This window comes from Parus major, chromosome 1A (genome assembly GCF_001522545.3).
Source record: "Parus major isolate Abel chromosome 1A, Parus_major1.1, whole genome shotgun sequence".
NCBI classification, from domain to species: Eukaryota; Metazoa; Chordata; class Aves; order Passeriformes; family Paridae; genus Parus; species Parus major.
In genome coordinates this window covers 19,225,649-19,250,288 of record NC_031773.1, presented here as the reverse complement: position 1 = coordinate 19,250,288, position 24,640 = coordinate 19,225,649, and the positions used below count along the sequence as shown (strand labels likewise).

The following is a 24,640-nucleotide window of genomic DNA, read 5'->3' as shown; positions in this document are numbered from 1 at the left end:
TTTAATGTAACAGAGCAATCTAAGGGCTCATGGACTGGATTTCTCTCAAGGAAAAACAGAAGCTGAAGTTGCACTCCAGGACTGCACCCAAGGCGTTACAATGACTATCAGGTGATCCACAGGTGATGTGGTCATCAACTCATCAGCACCAAATATTTTGCTCTATAGACCTGTGCTGGCCCATGTAACTTGTTAAGATAAATATAGCCCATGCCAGATTGAGGTTACAGTCTTTAAAACTGCCTCAGTATTGCCCTGAGGGCCAGAGCTGAAAGACTGCACTGAAGCTTTAAGAGAGCTAGACTTTGTAACTAATTAAAGGCTAGCATGATGCATGGCATGTTTCACAGGGAAGTTTCACACTTCATTTAATAGTTACCAGCTGTAAATAATGTACACGATTCTGTCTTGTGTTTATAAAGTGAAGGTAGAACTTTTTTAATACTCTGGAGGATCAGAAAACTTGTGTGTAACTGTATTTGCTGGAGGTTCTGTGTGACTGAAACAACAAACTTCCTATCAATGTTGTTGGGAAGCAGATTAACTGTACAGTGGACACAATATTCATCCATTGTTGTGCTTTGTATTTCTAGTTTGGAATCACATTAATTTGTCAATGATCAGGTCATCTTAATAAAACCCTTCATTGTTTAAACTGTCATTAAAGTACAAAACAATGAATGGCTTATATGCTCAGTCAAGAACGACCATTTGTAATGTACTCTCATGACAGTGACATTTTCTCGTATTAAAAAATAACCTAGGATATCTAAAAGCCACTTAGTCATGTCATTGGTATTAAGGTTAATGATTTATTTTCCTGTGCTCCATTGCTTAACTCTGACCTGAAGACAGGTAACCAACAGGTAATGGTATAACTAGGTGAGTATTGTACCAAACACTGATGATGCTTCTGCAGCAGAAGCATCTCTAGTTCTTAAATGCTACCTCATTGTTCTTGTTGGGCAGCTGAGGAATGGCACAGACCTGTTTCAGTGTGAAATACAACTACCACTTGTAAATACAACTACACTTGTAAAACTTAACAAAGATTTTGTGTATTTATTAATGTCTCTAGCTGTTTCTTCTATATTGCCTTGTGTTTCCCCTCAATATTAACTCTCAATGCCCACAAAGGTGTTACTACAAAAATATGTGTGCCTATCACCCAATAAAACAGGTAAAATTGAGGAAAAAAGCTTCCGGACTCAAACTGAAGCTGTTTCCCTCAGTAGAAGAATTAATTCAAGAATCCAGCCAAGAGCTTTCAAGAAATAAAACATTCCTCTGGGAACATAGTATCTGTATTTAGACTGAGGACAATTTAGGTGCAAAGTCCATAGTCTAAATCTTATTTGGCAGACTAAATTAGAAATGCTTGAACATTAGAAGGAAGATGAAATAAACAATGAATGACATAAACATCAAATAAATAACTGAGGATCAGACAAATTATATTTCTTCTTCAATTTTTTTTACCCTAAGTGCTATTACCTTGCTTTGTTATTGGTTTTGTTGGTTTGGGTTGGTTGTTATTTTGTTTATTTTAGTTTGTATTAAACACCTTTCAAAAAGGAAATTTGCAACTAAAGGGTTGGAGTTATGTAAGAAAATAAACTGATGGAAGCTCCAATCCTGTAGCTTCTGTTCATCTGCCATGACAGAAGCACATGTAGGCATCCTTTTCCTGACTCCTTGCATCCAGTGACTGAAAACAGCACTCCCTGAAATCAAGACCCTGCCCTAATTTCAAACATGCTCCAGGATGGGTTTCATTGCACATGTCTATATTTGCATCTTTGCTTAGGCCTGTTATTCTGATGCAAGCCTCTTTTTCACCATTGCTCACACCACTCAGATTGGACCACAGAGCTGTCTTGGACCAAACCAACAGGATCACCCTGGGATGAAGCCAAAGCACAAGCAGCCAGACCTCATCACCAGACCAGTCCTAGTCCCAGCTGACAGCCCTGGAGTAAGGACAGTGTGGACACAGGGCCCTAGTCCCCACACCAAGGATCTGCTCCTGCTGTGCTAAATGACTTGCTCTGCTCATTTTCTCACCCTCTCTTGTGCAGTTTCCTGCTTCAGGTCAGAAAACACCCACTAGGGCAGAAAGTGTGTTCAAGAAAGAGCCCAAACAGATGTGCTGACTGGGGGCAATATTCCTTCTTTTGCTCAAGCACCTCAAGGAGGCTGTAGAGAATGCCCCAGTTCTCTTCAGTTGCAGAAAAGCTGCATAAACATTGAGAAAATAATAAAGATTTAAATCAGTTTCAGGCCAGGAGAGATTTTATCCTATAATTATTATGTATTGAGGTGTCCCTAACATCTCTTTTCATTATTTTTGCTTCACAGAAAAATTTAAGATCTTGTACTCATTCTAAATCAGAGGAAAAAAAAAATGTTTTAAAATATCAATAATTTTTTTGTGAGGATAGATCCATGTAAGCACTATTGCTAAGTTTTGGATGAAAGCCCATAGAAAAAATGGCTGCAAACCACTTCTACCACTTCTATTTCCTAATAGCAGAGGGAAAATCATAAAAACAGTACATAGTGGTTTATAGAAACACTAGTTTGTTGATCAACAGAAACACTATTAATCATTTTATTTCAATGGATTTATGAGTAAAAGACTTAAAATTACTTTTCTTTCCTGCAGTTGCACTGTATTCCAGTATAAGTGTAAACTGTAATCACTAAAATCTTAAGTTATACTTCAGAATTAGCACTGCAACATGCAATGCTTCATGCTCATTTTAAAATGCAGAAAGATTGGATTAAAATATGTTAAGCATGTTAATGTATCTTTATTGCTTCTGTGCTTTTAAAACCTTAGCACAGACTCTTGTTTGAAATTTTAAACTCATGAAGCAATTAGCAAAAATAAACTTTATTAGCTTTAGCACACACTGAATGAGCGTGTCCATATTTAAAAATAACTGGTTTCACAACATCTAACTACCATGTGTTGGTTACACCAGTGGATTTCAGGCTAGGGTTTGCAGGTCACAGGTGATGAGATACTAAATATATTTATCACTAAACTGAATAGTGCACCATGATCTGTGACAAGTTTTAGAGTTTGACAGTGATCCTCCAGGAAGTCCAGGAGCCATGATTCACATGCCCCACTGGATTAGGCATGTAACAGTAACCCTAAGCTTTTTTTCAAACCAGGAGGAGAAACAGTCCTCTCCAGAGCAACCACTTCATCCTGAAACAGATGACTTAAAAAAGGTGGTAAATGACTTACAGATGTCACAGTCTCTCTCCATTCACTACAGAGGGAGTCTCAGGAGATTAGCTTTAGTCTAGACCTCATTGCCCTCAATGTCCCCTTCAATAACCTCGGAACAGACAGCTCAGATGCTCCTGCTCTGACCCTTGGTTTCTCTGCCTCTTCATGTCCAAGGGCTGCCTCTCCTCAAGGAGCTTGGGAACGAAGAGGAAAGCATAGTCTCACACCACCCAGGACCATGCATGGGGCACACCCATCCTCTCAGTGCAGGGAGCACGGTCTCAGTGGTACCAGGGCTGCCATTGCACAGCTGGGCTGTGTGTGCGCTCTGACTACACAGCCCCAAGTGTCAGTGCCAGTCTGGGCATCTTATCTGGCCACTTCCACCTAAACCCAGCCTCTGCCCCATCTGGATCACTGTCAGCACAGATATATTAGTACTCACATAGCTGAAACCGAGGAGCTCTGCAGCCTCACACACTCTGGGGAAAGGAAATACCAGCACAAAACTTAATTGGAAGCATGGTTCTACGCTGATTCAGCACGAGATTTTCTTCCTGCAAGCCCACAGGGACCATGAAAATCTTGCACAACACCTTCCAGAGATGAATCTGAAATTGAAGCAAGCTTGTGCTGGTGTACAAGACATCCATATTCTTCAGCAGATTTCCAGAAAAGGGTCCATTTGGGTCCAGGTTTCTCAGTGCAATCTAGCTGTATCCCATGAACTACGTGTTGGATAAAAAGGATTTTAATGCTTAACACTCATAACTGCAGCCTTGTGGAAGAACGTTTGACTCAAGCACACATCTTTGGGATAGTGAAATGCTTTTGCTTTTGAACTGAAATATATAAAGTTGTCACATCAGCCATGAAAAGAGTTTAATTGACTGAAAGGAATTTAAGACTAAAACATATACACATTTGCTAAAACAAAAAAAAAGTAATTTAATAAGGTATTTTCCAGTTAAAAATATGCTTTTACAATTAAATTTAAATTCTCTAGAGAGGTTAATTTGGTTAATGTAGGTAATTTTTAAAGCTCATTCTCGGTGGAGAAAATTTTAATTTTGTGATTAAATGAACAGTTAATAGAGACATTCAGATTTTTTCCCCTCATACATTTGATGTTTGCTTAAAGATTTTTTTCTTAACAATCATCGCTTCAAAATAGCACCGCCTTCAATGAGTATTTAGAACACATGAAACTTATTAAAAACTTAAGCCCCAGGTTATTACATTTGCATCCATTACAACCTTGCTTTGAGAAATGGCTTTGCTAAAATATGTTTTAATCAGTTGGTACTACTTGCTTGCATAAAGACTAGAGGGGTTAAACAATTTTTTTAATTTAAAAGTTATGCAGTCATTGGTAGCTATTGAGGACATACTTGGTACTAACAAGACTACTACATCCTGATGCATTGTATTTGATATCACAGTACCTGCATGTGCCATATAACACAATATATATAACTCAGTAGAAAAAAGCATTAAATTAAAATGAAGTAAAATAGTGTAGGGAAAGCAGAAAACTTTTCTGTGGATGTTGACTCCTTGCAAAAATCACCCTGAAATATTCTCTTAGAGTTGAAAAAGTTAACAGGCTTTTTAGGTTGGCAATAAAGCCTCATTTAAAAGTTTTCTAGACAGTAGTTTATATATGATTAAGTGATCTGTAATGCCAGGTGAATGAATAATTGATCTATTCTGGAATGACCTGAGAGATTTCTTGTTTTCAAGCCTGATCAGCCTGATACCCACACCATCCATTTACTGCTTCTAATGTTCAGCAGACTGTTCTATAACTCTGCCAGGTTCAGTTCTGCAGCTACAATTCAATCAAAAAGTCATGTCAGGGCTCAGAATTGTATTAGCTGAAATTAGGAATGTTGGTCATTTATTACACTTGGGGTCATATTTATCTTCTGAACTTCAGCTTTCCACTGAAGACAAATTCTCCAGGTTTTTATACCAAGTAAAGAAAAAATTTTTTTTATTTTATTTTTTTAATGGAAACTAAGTGCATCCTGGTTTTCATCCACCTTCCAGGTCTTTATAAGTGGTCACATATTTCACAAGAGTTATGGCCCAAATCACAAGAGCTGTCAGCACTGATATTTACCCATCAACATTACAGGGTGAACAATTGCAAAGATACGTATGAAAGCATTAGAAGTATAGAACAGTTCTGATATTTTTCCTACCTTTTTGGGTTAGATTCAGTGAAAGATTTAAAGGTGCCAACACCTATCTTTTAGGCTGACTTCCAGAATGAAATTCAGAGTCAGATACCCAAGTTCCTCCCATAACTTGAGATAGGTCACTTTTACTGAGAAGACTCTCCCTGTTCCATTGCATCCTGCCTCTTCACAGCTAAATCCTTGTGAGGCTGCTGAAACACACCCTCTTGGCTTCACCAGGACACTTCAAGCTGCCCCATGACTACGGTGCTTTGCTACAGCAGAGGGGCTGTGAACCTCCAGTCCCTCAGTTGGAAGAGAGCATCCCATGCATGTCTCTGCCTCCTGGATGAGTGCTACTAGTATAAGTCCACATTTTACACATACTATGGGAGACAGTTTTGGCAGTGAGCCAGGCAGGCTCATTTCAAGGGATTTTGCATGCTCTTCTGCCTACTTTTGGGATGCACTGAAGGTAGGGAGGCAGCATCGCAGAATGAGTTGAAAAAGATCTCCAAAGACATTTAGAAACCTTCAAGGTTAAGCAGCCGTTGGGCAGGATGTTTGCATAAAAGGCACCAAGGGCTCAGTCCAGTTATCCAACTGTAAAAGGTGTTTAGGAATGTTTGTCCTGTCCAAGGGAGGTGCAGGTGGGAGATCACCACCGGCCACACGGGAGACCTTCTCTCCAGAGTGGCAGCAAGAAGCCAGCAGGTACACTGTAGCATCTTAAATGGAAACAGGTGACAAAGTTTTAGCAACTGAAATAAGCCTATATAATAACCAAATCCCACATTAGGAAGAGCAAACTTTTACCAAGCTTTTGGATTTTGGTACACTGAGAAGATATTGTCAGCAGCAGTAAATACCAATTAGTTAGAAGTGACAACCAGTTGAAAACACAAGCTCACCTATATATTCTGCTACATTAATAAAATGTTATGGAAAACATTCCATGCCAAAACACAGACCTACTTCTGAAGCTGCACATTGTGAAGTCTGTGGGAAGTGGGAATAAAGTTAGATGTGGCTGCCTCCAATTTCACTCTCTTCTTAAGGTCAGTCAGACCATATACTAGTTTACAGCTGTAAGGACAGATCAATCTGTTCATGGGTCTTTCTGAGAAAATCCACTAGTTTTAGAGTGAAAGCCCACCCAATGAGATTTGTAAGCAAAATAAACATCTAAACAATGACATGACTAAGTGCTTACCACAGCAGGCTGTTTGTTTTGGACACAGGATGGAGAAGGCTTTTGCCAATTTCTGTTTAGCTTGGCAAACCCTATGGCAAGTGTAGTCACAGCAAATATATTCCCAAGCCAGATGACACACACAATTCCAGAGCTGATACAAAACGGGCTGTGGAAGACTAGAGTATGATAAAACAAGTTGAAATAGAGTGTGACAATGATAGCTTTGCATACTATTGCCCTCAAAGTATCAAAAGGATCTCTCATTTCTTTCAAAGATATGTATTACTGATGTAGTGAAGTCAAAGATGAAATTATTTCCAATTTTATACATAGAAAATTGGATTTTTTTTTTATGTCACAAATGCTGATATTGCACACATTTGCTACAACAGACTCTCAGAGAAATCAAATTCAATCACAAAACAGAAAGCACAACATTATTTTTTAGTGACTGCATTATGTAAGCAGGAAGAAGGAGATGATATCAACTTGCCAGCTGGAAATCAATAGGAATTTGGCCTACTAGTCTAAGGCTTTTTTTTTTCTGTTGTCTTCAAGGGGATCAGTTTACTAAAATAATAATTTAATCCCATGTGCTTCAGAAATACTGGTCATTTGAAGATCTAATCATTTAAATCCTGGGCGTTGTAAAACCAACATTTTATGCACATTCTGAAGTCCAAAGCACAGCATACAATCTTTACCTGGTCAATCATACTTTCTGTCATGTGCAATAAATTGTGCTATGATCAATTCAGATACTTATGACTAAAATGCATTCGTTTTACTTAACAGACATTCTTGCTTGTGGCTTTAACAAGTCACAAGTCCAGTTCCATAGGCCAGAGGAGATTAAGAAGGCTGTATTATGTACGGCTTACAAAAACAGTCAGAAAAACTGGAAAATCACTGCACATTTCTGCCATGTGCTGACTTTGTGCTGTACATGTTTGGCTTTTACATATTAACATACCCATTCTGGTACTGGAGTCTAACAGGGCCATCAGCTACCTCTTGTCTTTTTAGTGTCATCTTCTTACCAGTCTCAAACTGCAGGTGACAGTGAGTATACCCTGACTTAACACAGCAAAAGTCCTTGCTGCAGTGGGTCAAACCAAATTCAAGGCTGCAAATTATGAAAAAGTTTATTAAAACTGGAACTAAAGCAAATTCCTCTCCCTTACTGTCTTCATGCCTTTGTTGTGAAAGACAGTCTTCAGCCAGGTTCTCCAAGTATGTGCACACATTTAGTGACCACATGTTTTCCCTATTTTCCTACCATAGCTGAGGTAGTGGGCTGTGGCTCAGAAGCCTAACCAGACTGAAGAGGTAGACATACAATTTTACAATTTTTAAACTGTAAAACTCTTCACAAAATTGTAAAATTATTTATAAAATTTTCAGCTGTTTGGAATATAACAAACAAGCACAGATGCAATCCTTTGTTTTTCAGAACCAGAAGCAGCGAGTTTGTTACCTGCACAAAGTCCCACAGCACAGGCATGGCAGGGTGGGCTGGGACACAGGACAGTTCTTGTTTCCCATCTTGGGGCTATGCTCAGGAACTTACCACACACTGCCTTTCATGCTGCTTTACCCTTCTGTCCAGCTGATCGCGTGCCATCAAACATGAGAGGAAAACGTGGAAGGTCTCACCGAGACCACTCAGACTTTACAGAGGTTACAGTCTAACCTGTTTCTCCAAAACACAGTTAAACAGGTATAAAGTTTCACTTGGAACACCTTTCCCCATTGTGTATGTCCAGGTGTAACACAATTTCAGCTCAAACATCCTCCCAGCATCTGAGAATAGGATGTGTGAGTAGTTCAGACAGCCTTAGCATTTCTCAGGAGCTAGAAGAGCCTTGTCCATGAGTTTCTTCAAAAAACAAGAAAATCTGGGAGAAGATTAACATTGAGTTTTAAGAAATATTGGTATAATGTGGAAGGAAGAAAAAAATAGCAAAAAGCTAATTAGATATTAAGAAGGTTAAGAGGGATGACCTAAAGGGATAGACTGGTATTGATTGCTCACAAAATGATGGAAGGCTGATAGGGATGCCATTTGCCTTGAGTATGGTAGCATAATTAAGGTCATTCAGTGAGAATTATACAAAACAGGCTTTGTCACACAAATACCATTACTGCAAGAGATTAGAAGTTTAGGCGATAAAGTAAATTATACTGACATAACAGGCTTTGACAAACTATTTTACATCATGGTGAAGTAGCTTCTGTTTTAAAACAAGTTATAAGGGTGATAAGAAAAATAAGATGAAAAAACTCCATACGAGTATCTAGTTCATCACCCACTTGCAGATTCTTGAATATAAAATGGATTTCAACTGAAAATTTGGTTTATGCATTTCTAAACAGAAGTATTTCAAATGGTGTTGCACACAGTTTCTATTCACAGCTCACTATAAGAAATACTTTTATTATTGAACTGAATACAAAAGGATCACTGCAACTAGTGTACAAACTCCAGCAGCATGCCAGAAGCGATAAGGATGGGTCAGTTCCACACAGAGGCTTTGGTGCTTGAAGTGCTAGTTTCATTCAAACAAAGAATACACGTCAAACATCCAGATCTGGAAAAGCAGTATCCTGTAAATCAATGACTTAGAGAAGAGCTCTGGTCTAAGGGAAATAGCCAATGGAAAAAAAAGCTCATAACTGTGTGATTATGAGGGATAGTATGATCTTCAGATGTGTACGTAAGAATGAACCTGTTACAGGTAGGACAATTGTACAGTGCCCAACTGATATGAGCTAATTGGGGTTTTTTTCCTGATACTCTTCATCAGAAAATTCAACATTCTCAGAGGAAAGTGAAGTTTAAGCAAGAAAAGAATTTTAGAAAAGAAGATGTTTTGATTTTCATTACACTTCTCTTGTGTTTTTAAATATACATGATTTGTTTTTAAATTTACTATGCTTTTTTGCATCTTTGGTTGGCATCACATCATATTAAAAATTTTAAAAATAAATTAAAATAAATAAAATAACCCATTAAATAATAAAATAAATAAAAATAATCCATTAAAAGTCAAACTGTAATGAAATGTCTCAAGTTTTCTGTAAGATTACTTTTGAGCCTACAGCTATAGAAATTGTCAATGTCTTCTCTTTATATTCTGTTTTGGGGGAAAGAATTTCTGAAAATCCATACATTCTGTCAGCTGAGATTGCAATTCAGATATTGAAACCTGAGTCCAATGTCAGCATTTTATAGAAAGCCAAGAAATGTTATAAACAAACCACAAGAAGGTTCCAGAGTCACATTTCTTAAAAGCACCGTTTGAAAGCAAGGGCTTGGATGTTTTCTTAGCTTATTAGACCAACAGAAGCACAACAAAACCTAACATGAAACTCACTAGCCAAAGGAATTCCAATTAAAATGAAGGGAACATTTATTACCCATTGGAATAAGTAAACTGGGATTACTGTAAATCAGTAATTTTTTGCAGCCTCTCAGATGATGTACTTTCCTAGAAGGCATGCTTGCAGCTCAGTTACAAACACAGGATTCAATTCTGAACTTCTGCAGGGATGTCCTGCAGCTTGTACTGTGTGGGAGGTTCTCACAGCTCCTGGGTTTAAGCCTATGAGCATGGGAAAAGAAAAAAAGCAGCACTCAAGTCACTGCTGTGCAGAACCAATACTTGTTACATGATGCAAGAATGAGCATCACTTACCAGAGGTCTGACAGGGAGGAAAAGGGCCATGGTCTGAAGAGTGAAGCCCTCACTGGAGACAAGAGATGATGTGCACACGAGATATTGTGCAAGCACAGCCATACCACCTACCATACCATGGACCACCTAACCTTTCTATGCAAGTGCTAAAAAAGAAAAAAACATTAGCAGAATTTTTTAAACAGTAATGAATCATATTATAAGGAAACTTGTCTGAACAGGACCCAATGGGCAAAATTATTCCAGTTCACAACTCAGTAATGTCTCTGAAGGAGCAGAGGACAAGCCAAAACCTGAAGTACAGAGAACTGAAAGGGAAAGAGAATCAACACACACCTTGCTCTCAACACACTGAACACCTGACATCACAAAAAAGACTCCTTCCTATACAGATCACCAGCACATTGCTTTTCCTCCCCACCAGTCAATCTTTCCGCAAGTGTAACCACAACCTTATCTTTTTTTAAATATCACACCTGCCTGATAAATTGTTCCTCTTAAATCCATATGGTTTTAAAACAATGGTTTTACCTCAGAGCTTCAGATTAAGATATACATTTTTGTACATTGCTAATCTTTGCATAACTCATGTTTCAGGAAAGCAGACCTATTAATAAACACAGATCGAATTGTGAAACTTTATTACAGTATAAGAAATCTTTCTTAATCTAGGTAAAAACCCCTCTTCTTAGATCATCACTCATAAGCAAATTTTTTCCATTAGTATCAGATAAGCAATCATCTTCCTGATTTACTAGGAATTCAATAAATACAGCTAACCTGTATGTATTCACCTCTCTCCAGCCTTAGACTGCAATTTCTCAGGCCAGGGACTGTCTTTTCCTGAATGTATGAAAAGTGGTCAGCTAAGTGTGGGCACTGGCAAAAAGAAATAATGACATCATAGTCACCAGGGACACTTCAATAAAATTATACTCTGATTTAACTGTGAAGTTCCTCTTCCAAAATCCCAGAGGAGTAATGACACTCAGAATCCTGCTTTACATTTATTTTATCAGGAGCTTCCTTCTAACAAAACAACTGTAATCATACATGTCCTGCTCATCTACTCTTTCCCCATGCACTTACCAATGCTCAAGACAATCCCTCTGGCTCAAATGCTGTGGGACAGGTTATTTTCTGTTTACTGTTTCTATGCTCTTGTAACTTTCTTTTGGAAACACAGTATCTGCCAGAAATTATGAGGAAAGAACATCTTTGGAGAGTAGTTTATTGTGATTACAAGATGCTTAAGATGAAGCAATGAAATCATTGCATGGAAAGAGAACATGCCAAGGAGCACCATGCCAGCTCAGGGAAGAACAGAAAGAACTTCCCAGGTATGAGGAGCCTGGATAGAGTTTGACATAACTGAGAAAGTTACTGAATTGGCTAAAGCAAGGATTCACCCAAAAGCTCAGAAATTGTGGTGATTTTTTAATTTCCTGTTTGCCTTTCTTAAGAGTTCTAAGTTTGCTCAATTTAAAAACTTAATTTTCTAGTTTTTATTCAAATAAAGTTTGTCTTGTTTTAAATTTAAAAAAAAAATAAAATCAACTTCAGTCTAACTTTAGTTAGAATACAACATAATATAAAAAAAGACTGCCTGATGCAGAGTCCCATCAGGGATGGAAAGATGACTGCCCTTAGTGCTGTCCCCACCATGAGAGCAAGAAGGGAGGCTTTTACACTGGGAAACTTCACTGCTGTCAGAAGTGGATCAGGAAGTGTGAAAGAAGGAAAGGAGTGAAAAAATACAAGATATTTTGACTGGTAACCGGCCTCCTTGCCTCCCCACACACCAAATGTCCTCCTGCAGGGAAGACAGGTGCCAAACAGAACAAACAAAAGAGAATGAAGAGCAAAAGCAAAGAGCAGTCAAAAGTGAAATGAAGGGTAAAGGAAAGCTGGGAATCATGACATTGCTGGTAGCAAAAGAAAAAAATAGAGTAACAAAACTACACAAGGTCTTCCCTTCCCATCATCCAGGCAACTCCATCATCCTAAACTGAGTCAATTCTTGTGATGCTGAGTCCCAGAGCAATGAGACAGCTATTGCTCTCATGAGGTGACACGAGAACACCCAAGACAAGTGACAAAAGTCAGAGAAAAATGTTCCTCTGCAATTGGAAATGGTAAAAAATACACATCACACATCAAAAGAAGTAGTCTTTCTTGGAAAATTGTATTTAAAAAAAATAAAAAAGATAAATGCTCAACATAAATGCTCAACTCCTCCTTGACCCTCAGCACCTGGAAATGAGAAATGCTTCTTAAAAAGTAGTTTCTAATGCCTCTGATCTCCCCATGAAAAACAAAAGTTAGAATGGGCCAATGCTGTAAGGTAAAGACAGTTGTGGTTGGTACAACTCTGATTTTAAACTTAAAAGGAATTTGTTTATACCAAAAAAAGAATTACAACTGCCTTTCTTTAATCATAAAGCTTGTCTTCATTTACATTTGCAGGGCCTGCTGCCAGTTGAGATAATCTGTACCTCAAAAAGGACATTATAGTTGGGGGGTAGTACAGCATCACAGTCATTCTTTCCTTTTCTTCCAGTATATCAGCCAATATTTCCTCTGCAAACAGACCTGAACAACAGGCAATAGCAAGTCACAGTTTTCAACTCCAGCATTCTTTTAGATGTCATTACTGTACACATATTTCCCAAAATTAAGTAGAGAGAATGTCATTAATGTAATACATTAATTTATTAATAATTAATATATTATATTAATATAATTAATGTACATTGTAATGTACAATTACATACATTGGCCAAAAAAATCTCAAATTGGGAATCTAGGTTTGCATTTTCTCCCAGAGCATTGCCATACATGAGTAAGCATCAGAACAGAAGGATGTGTCACATGGGGTTCACCAGGAGTCTGTCCTGGCTGCAATACACTCCAGCATTTACTCCATGATTCAGAGAGTGCATATTAAATTTACAGATGGCAAGAACCTAGAAGGAAATGAACCTATTGCAAAGGAAAAAATACTGTGGACAGAAAAAAGGAAATAATGTCTGTGAAAAAAAACAGAATGCACCACAACAGGGACAAAGTTGAAGATACTGTAAGAGTAAATGAACCACACAAATACAGAACAGGAGACAGCCAATTAGAAATCAGTTGTGTAGAAAAGGACCTTGAGTGATATAAAAGACAAGTCAAACAGAAGTCAACATCAAGCTGTAACAGGTTTCTTAAGGTACCAACAGAATTATGCATAAGCCAGAATACAGAATGCAAAATCTGTAAAAGCTCTCTGCCCTGCAAGGCACAGCTGTGATACTGCCTTGTTCTCACAATACAAAAATAAATAAGTAAAAATTCAAGTGGGCCAACTGGAAGGAATGCATAGGAGAGTTGCAAGAACACTTCCAGGAAACATGACCCTGGAAGAAACACAGAACAGTGAGTTTTTGAGTCCAAACAATTTAAGACTAAAACATGACATTCTAACAGCCCTCAAGCACATAAAACACTGATGCAGGGAGAGACTGAATAGTTAGTTTCCTACATTCATCCAGGAAAAGGAAAGAAACAGGCTTAGATTTTAACAGCAAGGTTTCCACCCAAGCCAAGAGAATTTTCTGTTGGTAAAAATAATGAAATGTATGAACTGCCTGAAGAGGTCAGACAAACCTTCCTTGAAAAAAGTCAACTGACCTTGCCACAGAGTAAAGACAGACTCCACATCTTCCTTGCACCCCCATCATTCTCAGCTTGCCTAAGTTTTCTCAGAAAAAGAGGACGTCATCCTGCATCCTTAAAAGCAATCTCTTCATCATGACCAGCAGGCCTCTTTCACAGGTTAAATAACCATGCCTTGCAGTATTCCTGTTTCTCATCTTCCCCAGACCAGCACACAGGCTGCACCTGGTCCGCAGCAGCTGCCTCCCCTCGCTGGTACCCTGTGCGTGTGCCCGGCCGTCTCTGCTTCCCCTGAGCAGCGCTCTAGAGAGGACACAAAAGCCTTCATGGATGATTAATAGCTACCTTTCAAGGCTTAATGATTTGGCTAAGCAACTACATCCTACAGATCAGTCAGCTAATCTAGACCTTGGCCAGCTCTCTTCTGCTCTTTCCAAGAGGTAGACAGAATATTCAGCTCAACATGAAAACTCCTGCTTTCAGTCATTTTTCTCCATTATCAACCACCTATTCAGACAGCTATTCCCAAGTTGCACCACTTTACTCAACAGATCATCTCCATCACATTAACAATGGGTAAGCAGAGAAACCCTAAACCTTAATCAAAACAAACTATCTCTAAAGACTCAGAAACAATTCAGGAATTAGTTCTATTCTACAGTTCTGCGTGTTCTGTTTTCCAGTTTTCAGCTCTGCAATGATGAGACTGCATTTTATCTAAGAAAAAAGACACCAATTTACTACACGTTAGGTAATGTATACGATTCCAAACGGCAGAAGTTCATTCCTTCTGTTGCTGGAAAAAAGATGAATAATAATGTTAAAATTAGTTACAGCCAGTATGTGGTAGATGGACTGTTGCCATATGGTGGTTATGTAAATTAAGTGACAAAATAAGGATCTAGGATTTATAAGCAACTTTAGCACACTTCAAAAACCCAGCCTGCCTGTGAAATACCTACTGGTTTCCACTTACGGGAAAAGATAACTTCAAAAACTTGGGGTTATTTTCTGAGACTCTGAACAATTATTTCAAGGAAAACATAAGCCTCTTATTTGCCTAACATATAAAGAATATCAAGTCCAATCACCACTCCTGTGCATTACACAAAGTAGTCTTGTTCTCCAATTAAACATCTATTTTCACTTGGTAAAATTATGTCCCAATTCCACATGGCTGTGCTGCCTGTCTGGAAAGGTGCCTGACTTAAATGGCCAAACTCGGGAAAAAGATAATTTCTCTAAATGCTGTCAAAGCCACCCATTTTTGTTGACTAGATAGGGAATTTAGGACCAGCTTTAGGAGTCCTGACACTCTATATGCGTGTCATTGAAATATAAAATGGGGGGAGAGGTGGTCAAGATATTTCCCCAAGTATCACAGCTCAGAAAACTTTAAATATGTTCAAGAGGCAGGATTTCAGACTCCATGTGTAGCTACCATGGAGAAAAGTGACAATTTAAAAGTATTTAATTTTTTTATTATTTCAGCAGGCAGGGACATTAGGTACCAAACAGATAATTGGATCAGAAATCAAAAAACAGTTTCTTCTGAAGCTGGGTCACTATTTTTAAAAAGTATTTCTCATTTCTCGGGTTATAATGAAAGCATAGCTCCTGCTATGAAAAATGAAAGTTGAAATTAATTATGGTATATAGCTTCACACATCCTTGACATACAGCACAGATTAGATTCCAGACTCCTACTGTCCCACCACACAAAAACATTAGTATTTTTTCTCTAACCATATGCATAGAGGCTAATTAACACAAAATCCTTTTTCCTTACTGGAAAAAAGAAGTCTTCAGGTTTTATTAGAATAACAGGAAAGCAATTAAATAAAGGGGCTCCATCTGCACGAAGCATGATAGAAATTGCCAAAAGGAGCAGGAGACAGGTAACAGAGGATATAACAAAAGGGGGATGGGAGAAGGAGAGAATGAGCAAGAGAAGGTTAATATTAAAATCACAACTGGAGATCTTTTTCAGTAACTTGTTGGAAGTCAGCCAGTAACTTTAATGTAGGCACAAGCTTAGGCAAAAGTCCATGGACTCTGTTCAGGTTACCTGATCATAATGGTCCTTTCCACCCTTATAAATCTAAATTACACATGTATGAAGACAAAACTGAATATCAAGCACAAAATCAAGGAGAAGTTTAAATCTAAGTTGAACTAAAACCCTTACATTATTATCATGATTGCAAAAGGCATATGTAAAAGGAGCTAACTTTATTCTTGACATTTCTAGCTAAGTATCTATCTTATCCCTCTATCGGTCTTCACAGGAAGTGCTTTGTCTCACGGGAAGTAACTGTTTGGCATCTTTCTGAAAAAAGACTACAACTCTGCCAAAATTATCATCCTCTTTGACCCTCCTATCTTTGGGTAACTTTGGGCTTGTAACATATAATCTCCTCATACAGATTTCTAGCACCAGAACATTATTTAAAAGCCATAAAAGTAGCACAGTTCTGTCTGAGTGTATCTAATAAGCTATCTGCATATTCCAGCACAATCTGATGGAGGTGGAAGTCTCAACTTACTCATATAACCTGGCCTTTTGCCCTATGACAAATTGCAATGCATCTTAAGTGGCTTACTTTTGTCCACACAAAAGCTGGCATGTATCTGAAGTCTTCCCTTGCAGCAGTTAATACAGGATCAGGAAGAGTCAAAAAGGGAGATATGAACCATTTCAAGGTCAGTAAGTCTCCGGGGGTCCCAAAGTCCTTTGACATGCTGGCAAAGGTCCTGTCATGAGCACTGGTATCATATGACATATCAGATCTACTTAGAAGTCTATTTTGGCTGAAAGATGCAAACATGAACCACGCCAATAACCATGTAGTATACTCCTACAACACCTTGGATGGATTTTTCTGCCTGTAGCTCCATGACAGACCACAGCTAAAACCAGCCTCACATGCTCTGAGTGACTGGAGGGAAAGCTAACACAACAGAGCTTCTCAGGTATCATAAAAACCTCATAAAAACCTGAGTTCCCCAAGGATAGTGACTGATCTAGTGGATCATCTGACAATGAAAACATGACAGTCAATCTGGCAGGTTTTAAGCATCCTGATCGTTAATCTCCACTGCAGACAAGAATAGTCTGTATGTTGGATTAACAGGTTCTCCCTAATGATTCTATCTGGCCATCACTGATATTACAACTGATCTCACCAGAATCACAACAGCCCTAAAAGAAGAGCCAATTCTCATACCAATTCTTTTTTCAGACAAAACAGAATTTAATGGAATAGTGTCATCTTTGTTAAAAATTTCAGGGCACCACTTATCTATAACATAGGTAAATCTACTCAACTGCTGTTTTCAGCTAAAACAGAAAGATCTGCAAATCCCAAGTGAACAGAAAGGACTCAAAGTTCATGGTGGTACTGGTAGCATTTTACTCACCTTAAGAATACAGAGACTGCAGTAAGAAAACAATACACTAATCTAGCATTGATGCAACTCAAACACCTTCCTATGCTGTCAGATGTCTGTTAGAGGTATCTGGTTTCCAGGTGTATGCTGTAATTGCAACAGCTGTACAGGGACAAAGAGGGGATGGATAGGAAGATGGATTGATCTAAAATTCTTCTGGGCCTGGAGCATACTCTTTATGGAGCTGAAACTTGAGCTACTTGCACGCCTCCGAGCTTATAAAGAGCAATAGATAGGAGCTGATTGAAAGGGGCTGTCTGCAAGCAGACATCTACAAAAGGCCAAAAGAGGGAAAGCATTCCTGGGAATAGCAGATAACGCATCTTTCCTTTTTCTCAGAAAGGGTCACAGGGTCAAGGAAGCTGGCTAAGATATTGCAATAATTGCAGGTGGTAAAGAGCTGGGGTACAGCAGGAACACCACAGGAAGCAGCACAGGAGAAGCTGGGACCTGGAGTGATCATGACACCAGTGAGCTAGGCAGTCTCCTCACTGACTCGGTGCACTCTCACAGTACCATGCAATGCTAAGCTCTGGCATGCAGTTTAGGCATTCAAGACTTCTGGATGTTCACAACTGCAGATAAAACCACTGCAGAGAGCTCATTTGCAGCAAGCTCATCATTTCACATAAACATTAAACCATGCACTGTGTGAATCCAATAAATCTGACACAAAGGGCAACAGAATGCTTGCACATGTAAGTGAGTCCACAGACAACAGATTGGCACCTACACATTAAATTATTAATGTCCTGGAGAGGTCTGATTTGACTGTGTACAATCAGAATAATCAAGCTCACTGCAGATGTTTAGTTAGTATACATACACATTTCCTTACAGGCAGAATTAGAAGCTATGAAAAAGAGGGGCTCTGATGTGGCACTACTGATTTTAGCCATCATCCAAGACACAGAACAGTCACTATACTGTATACTGACCTGTATATGCCTCATTATAGCTACCAATATAGTATTGTATTCCCTGCAGTTACTAGTCAGAATATGAGATATTTTCCATTTTGAAGAAGTAAAAAAAAAAACAAAAAACAAACAGCAGTAACAACAACCACCACCTCAAGACAGAATAGTACACCAAAACCACACAAATGCTCATTTGGAAAACATACTGACTGCTTTTCAATTATTCAATTTATTATTCAATTCAAATTTATTATTCAATTATTATTACTCTCTTCCTTTTGGCCAAAGCTGTGTTAACTTGAAAATAAGTGGTCATCTATACCAAAATTATAAAAGAGATAGTATGTATCTGTAGACATGATCCATGTTTCTCCTTTCCAAACAATAAATCTGGGAATAGAATAGGGTTCAAGGTCTGAAAACAGCATGTTAACATATGCTAAATAACCTAACAGTGCAGAAATTTCTATTTACGATACGTCTTCCACCATTCCCAAGATAAATGCACCATTCTGCATTTTAAAAGGTGGAGATAATTTTGTGTTCAGCATTTTGGTTTTTTAAATATAAAGGTAAGTTAAATGAAGCTTAGAGGAGGTGAAAGACATTAGGAAAGTACAATTCCTCTCTTGATATTCAGTAAGGTACTAAATAACAAAAAAAGGAGCTTAAGTGCTGTTGAGCTGCACAGGGTTTGTGCTTACGTGTTAATTTTGAAAAGAGCATCTTGGTAGATGACACCTAGCCCCACTACAGTACATTGTCCCCAACTATTTCACAGCCCTGGGGACAAAGAGCAAGTGCAATCAAGCAAATCCCAAGTCTTCATCATTACAAACATCATTCAAGAATTTCAAATGGCAACCTATGAACTGCTTACAGATATCACATTAATGACTCATTCCTGTGTCAAAGACCTAAGACCAACCTTTCCATAGTGACCTGTCCTCACTTTTTGAATGGCCACCTCTTTTTCTAAGGATTTAGAGGATTTAAGAGTGCTTACAGGCAGAGGCTGTACTGCTTGCAGGGGGACCATGCTGCAGCCCTGGCCCGTGTCTGTGCCGCTGCCAGGCTGCGTTGCTGCTCTCTCGCGGCACACTGCCTGCTCAGCCCTGCACGCCTCGGCAGGCGGACACGGGCAAACGCAACATCGGAAAGGCCTGCTTTGGAAACAGCTGAAACTGAAATCACTGGTTTGCACTCCATTCTCTGAAAGTCAGAGCAGCAGCAGCTCAGGCAGTGCAGGGCAACTGCCCAGCTCACCCCTTCCATCCCAGAAAAAAACCAAGGTGTGCTCCAGGCATTGTTGGGTTTCCTTGGCACTGACTCCCCACCAATATTCAGGCTCCATTCCACAAAAGCCAGTGCAAATCTGAAAAACCTTCTTCACAATTCTGAGCTGCCCGCCCTGATCTGCCCCCACAGAGTTTTTTTTTTGCTGCTCTGCTTGCATCCACCACTCCAAAAGTAAGATTTCTTCCAGGCTCAGGGTCTTCTGACTCCCCTTCCAAAGTATCCCTGGTCCAGGGAAGAGGATGTGGCATTATGGCAGTGTATAGTCACAGCCTAATAATAGCTACAACCCTACTGCCCTTCCTGTCCACACATGAAACACTTGCCCAAAGCATTTCACTCTTTATACCAAGGCAAAGACAAGAATTGTTTAAGGCAGTGAATGGGGTACAAATTACCCTGCTCCCCTCACACACACCTAGTATAAGGCAACTCAAAACAAAAGCACAAGCCTCAAGTCTTGCCATAGTTATCTTGTTACTCTTACTAATTTTATTTATTGACTCATTCATTTTTGTTCCGAAGTTAGAAATTGTAGCTCCAAAGGCAGCAAGCCCCCTTGGAGCAGAGAAACCAGTATTTGTTTGGTAAAGATTTGAATTTAATTACACATTACCTTCGACCTCTCCAAAAAACAATTTAACAACTAAGGAGAAAACAGTCCAAGAACACCAAACTGCAAATGAAAAAGAAAGGAAAAAAACCCCAACAACAACAAAAATCAAACAAAAACAACACCAGAGAAAAATAAATACTTCACTTCTAATTCAGGCACACAGAAATAGTGAGAAAATAGAGCTGGACAGGGCCTGAGGTTCTGGAGCCGTTTATCAGGTGTTTAGTGCAGGGAGAGAAATATTACTTCTGGCAGTTGTTTCTCTAAACTATTTTTAAAAGCATAAATATAAGAGGATCCACATCGTTCCTGCCTGGATCTCTTCTTCTTTTTCAAAATCATTCTCTAGAAGACTCCATAACCAAAATCTGAACACCCAAATCAGTGGAGTTTGGATCACCTCATCCTCCAGAAAAAAAAAAAAAACCCAAAACCACTGACCAACACTATCAAATGCCAAGTGTTTTTAAAGCGGCTTTCAAAGCAGAAACAAAAAAACATTTCTCCTTTAAAAAGTAGGGGTTTAAAGAAGCTAACATGATATGCATATCAACCACAGCCAAACAGGAAAATATTAAAAATTTTTACTGGTAATGACACAGGTTAGTAATGGAAACAAAAATTACAGCAAACACCTTCCACATGGGAAGAGGTTTTTTATGAAAGAATAATAAAATTATCTTGTAGCTGTGCTAATATAGCTATCAAAGTGAGTTTTGTCCTTTCCTTCTTTAACAGAACCTTACTCACATATTAAGCCTTACCCCTCAAAAAATGTTTAAAAATATATTAGGAATTCTACTACTTTTAGATTATATTGCCATGCGTTATATTGCAGTAGGCAAACAACTAAGATGAGAAAATTAGCTCTAAGATACTAAAACAGCTTTTTTCTGCTCTTCAAAGATGCAGAAGTATCTGTTACCAGTTTTGTTTTGAAGCCAAGAATGCTAACAGTTTGATGGTCATTTCCAGCCTCTGTGGGTCAGTCCACAGCTGTGCAGGCACTCAGTTTCAAAGGTATCCTCCATGCTTCTCAGTACATTTCACCAAGATAAAATTTCTTTATGAAAGTCTCATTCAAAACAAAAGCGAGTACCTGACCCTGCACTGCTGCAATCGGTTACTTACCTTAATATTTACAGAAAGAGAAAACAAGAAAAGCAAACATCCTACCACTGCACCCAGATAAGGTAACTGTAAACTGAAAGACAACATACTAAAAACAAAAAATTTGAAAATAACTCTTCAAAGTAGAATATCTCCAGTATCACCTTGAATAGCAGAAAAGCAAATTCTGTAATTAAAATCATGAAATATGATAATTAAACAGTAACTCAGAATAGCAAGTGCCAGATGAAGTACAATTTATGAGATGCTTGCATGTTGTTATACTGCAAAAACAATGACCTGCAAAAACTGAACTGATTCCAGCCCAAGCTTCAGGACTTTATTGACACTTAAGAAAACTTCAGTCTTCAGTCTTTACAGTGTCAAACACCATTTTTACAATGGCTACTTTGTTTGCATATCCAAGTGTTCCTTGAGGAAGCAAATGGCAATATTTATGTAGAGATTTAATAAAAAAGAGCAAAGTCCCATTCTGTTCAGTTCTAAGCAAGGTCAACAAAGTCATGCACCTTGTTTTCCTCACTTACACTAATGGGAACAAGTACTCTGAAACAGCACAGACACCCCACCCTAAGCCTTGTCTACCCAGCCACCACCTGATCTACTACCAGTTTGACACCAAGCAAAGTGATGTCTCACTGAATTTGGAAAGCTATTACCACTCTTATACCTGAGACAAATTATTGATCTTATCTGTCAATATCATGAATGTATTTTTTTTATGGAATATGCAGCTTTACAGATTTAAAGAATGATGCATCCATTTTAGGCCCGTTCTTTCTTAGGTAGCTGTTTCTTGAAAGAGAGAGGAACAGCTGAAGTTTAGATGTATGTTATGAAGGAAACGGATTACAATTTACACATCTATTTCAGTCTAAGACTCACCCCATCTGCCTTGCCACAAGACAGTAACTTCAAACAATCACATTGTATGCTGCAGAAAGTCACAAGCTGAGAACTGTAAAACCACAACATCCTGGAGAAGAAAACATCTGAGCAACAGAGTGAAAAATGTAAGCACATGTTGTAAAAATGTAAGCACATAAGATCTGCTGCAAACCCTGGACTGTGCTTTTCGGTCTCTGCTCTGCCACCAAGCCCACTCAGCTCTTTCAGATAACATCAACAGCTGTGGAAGATCACCAACGCAGCCTCTTTTGCCTCTAATGGAGGAGCTGACTCTCAAGCTCAAAGCACATAAGTAATGTGAAAGAGTAAATCCAGCTCAGCCAAGAGAGCTTAAGCAGCTAGCACTGGAAAGGCTTATGCTGAGAACACAAACCAGGTACATCCAAGTTGCCTTAGATTGAAACAGCAGGAAAGCATCAAAACAAAAAATACCAGTATTACCAGATGCTAACAAATTTAGTGCAGTAGATTATTGACACAGAGAACCTCAATCCCATCGATAACTGAGGCAAAACCACCATAAAAACTACTGAAGAGTAATATGAGAGCAAGATGAAAAAGCACGTTCTCATCACCCATCCAGACTTTGAAACAACCGTGAGAATACTGTTCTGGCAATGCAGTGAAGCAATACATAGATTCATCTGTTTTACAGAAAAATGTGTTTGGTGTGTATGTGCTATCAAAGGCCCAGGTGATCTTCATTTCCCACTAAATCTTCCAAAATCAATGATATTGTTTCCTAATTTGAGATATTACTTCAAGTATGCAACATTTCCATTACAATGATCAGTATCTTGATTAATACCCAAGGAGATGAATGAACCCAAACAACTAGCTTTTCAAATTACATTCCACCTTGTGTCTATGAAATCACTACTTTAAGACTGTAACTGATGGATACTGTGAAACAAGCTCCCTTAAAAAGGGAACTAAAGCTTCTCCTCTGATGCCCTTTCCATGATAAGCAGAGAACCTTTATACCCAGCCAGCAATTCTCCTCATTAATACAAACACCACAGCTTCTCCGTTAATAAAATCATTGAAAGCCCGTTCTTTTCTACCCATCACACTCCAAACAACACACTGCTCTACCTTTGGCTAATCAACTGTTGTATTTCACTATTCAGCAAAAGGTAATGATTTAAAACACCTACCCACAGTTCTTTCAGCCACCACTCAAAACTGACCTCATTTTCTAAGCACTTCAAGTACCTGACCAGTTACACAAATCCTTCACACAGCAGATTTAAGTTCATCCCAAGAGAATCCAACTAAAAATAAATGGTGGTAATGACCATCAACTATCTAAGCCAGATTTCTTTATTCTCCTACAAAACTGAGGAAACCAAGCACTACAAGGACTTCAAGCCTAACATCTCAGACAGAAAAGACACGTAAAACATAAAACCGGAAACCACTCTAAAAATAAAGACAAACATAAATATAACCAGGAAGACCAACAAGCTCAGCTGAGAGACAATTAAAGGTGATTCTGAGACACACGCCAGCATATTAAGACATCAGCAAGCCTGGTGCAACCATATCAGTGAGATTCCCTCATTGGTAAATAGGAGTTCATGTCCCTGAAAGCTAGCCCCTCAAGCCTTAGCATTAGAAGACTTAAAGAATCACTTCAAAAAAAACAAAAAAAGAAATTTTATACAAAATGTTTTGATCATCCAAAAGTTTTCTGTAAAGTATCTAACATTCACTCCAAATAAAAACTCTTTTTAAAAGACTCAACATTAAATCTGAAGGTCTGCTAAAGAAGCCACATTTGTCTTTGGCTAGCCTAAGTGAAACGAGCCAAACCAATGCACCCCATCAATGATGCAAGACAGCATCTTAGTTAAAAACTCATATCCAGTGTGCTGGTGAGTAGAAAGCGTACCTTAAATATAGGAGTAACTTCATCTTCACATATTACAAAATGCAGATTACACACTTATCCAGAACAGACAGCAGATAAAGAACAGACAAGGATAAAAAGAGAAACAAACAGTTATTCTATCCCTATGTTTGCATTTTAATTTCCCAATCTTAATCTACAGGTACTCAGGAACATGATTTAAAATGCACTTACATTAATAGCCTAATGTCTTCTTTTCTAAAAGAATAAACAGTGGTTATGGAAGTTCCTTTTTATATCCAACCATGAAAAGAAGGAACCTTCAGCAGCCAACAATTTTATTTCCAATGGAAATCTAGGTAATCCTATTCTCTTGGAAAAAAAAAAAAAAAACAAACCTCAGCACAGCCTATCTTCTTCAATATTTGTTCTAAAAGGCTAACAAGAGTTCCTCAGCTAAGGAAGAGATTCCTTTACAAGGAACAA

At 38.5% G+C, this 24,640-nt stretch overlaps 1 protein-coding gene across 7 annotated transcripts in view; it reads right to left on the bottom strand.

Moving 5' to 3' along the window:
* Nucleotides 1-2,793: 2,793 nt before the first annotated feature.
* Nucleotides 2,794-24,640, bottom strand: part of ZNF800 (zinc finger protein 800) — a 35,742-nt gene continuing 13,895 nt past the window's right edge. For 5 of the 7 annotated variants that reach the window (XM_033514292.1, XM_033514297.1, XM_033514294.1 and 2 more), the window contains one exon: nt 2,794-24,519. In XM_033514292.1, the coding sequence (XP_033370183.1) occupies nt 24,510-24,519 (10 nt within the window). In that variant the 3' untranslated portion in view covers nt 2,794-24,509. Of the gene's footprint in view, nt 24,527-24,640 lie in introns of all 7 variants that reach the window. The other 2 variants (XR_004497442.1, XM_033514296.1) reach the window with 2 other exon arrangements.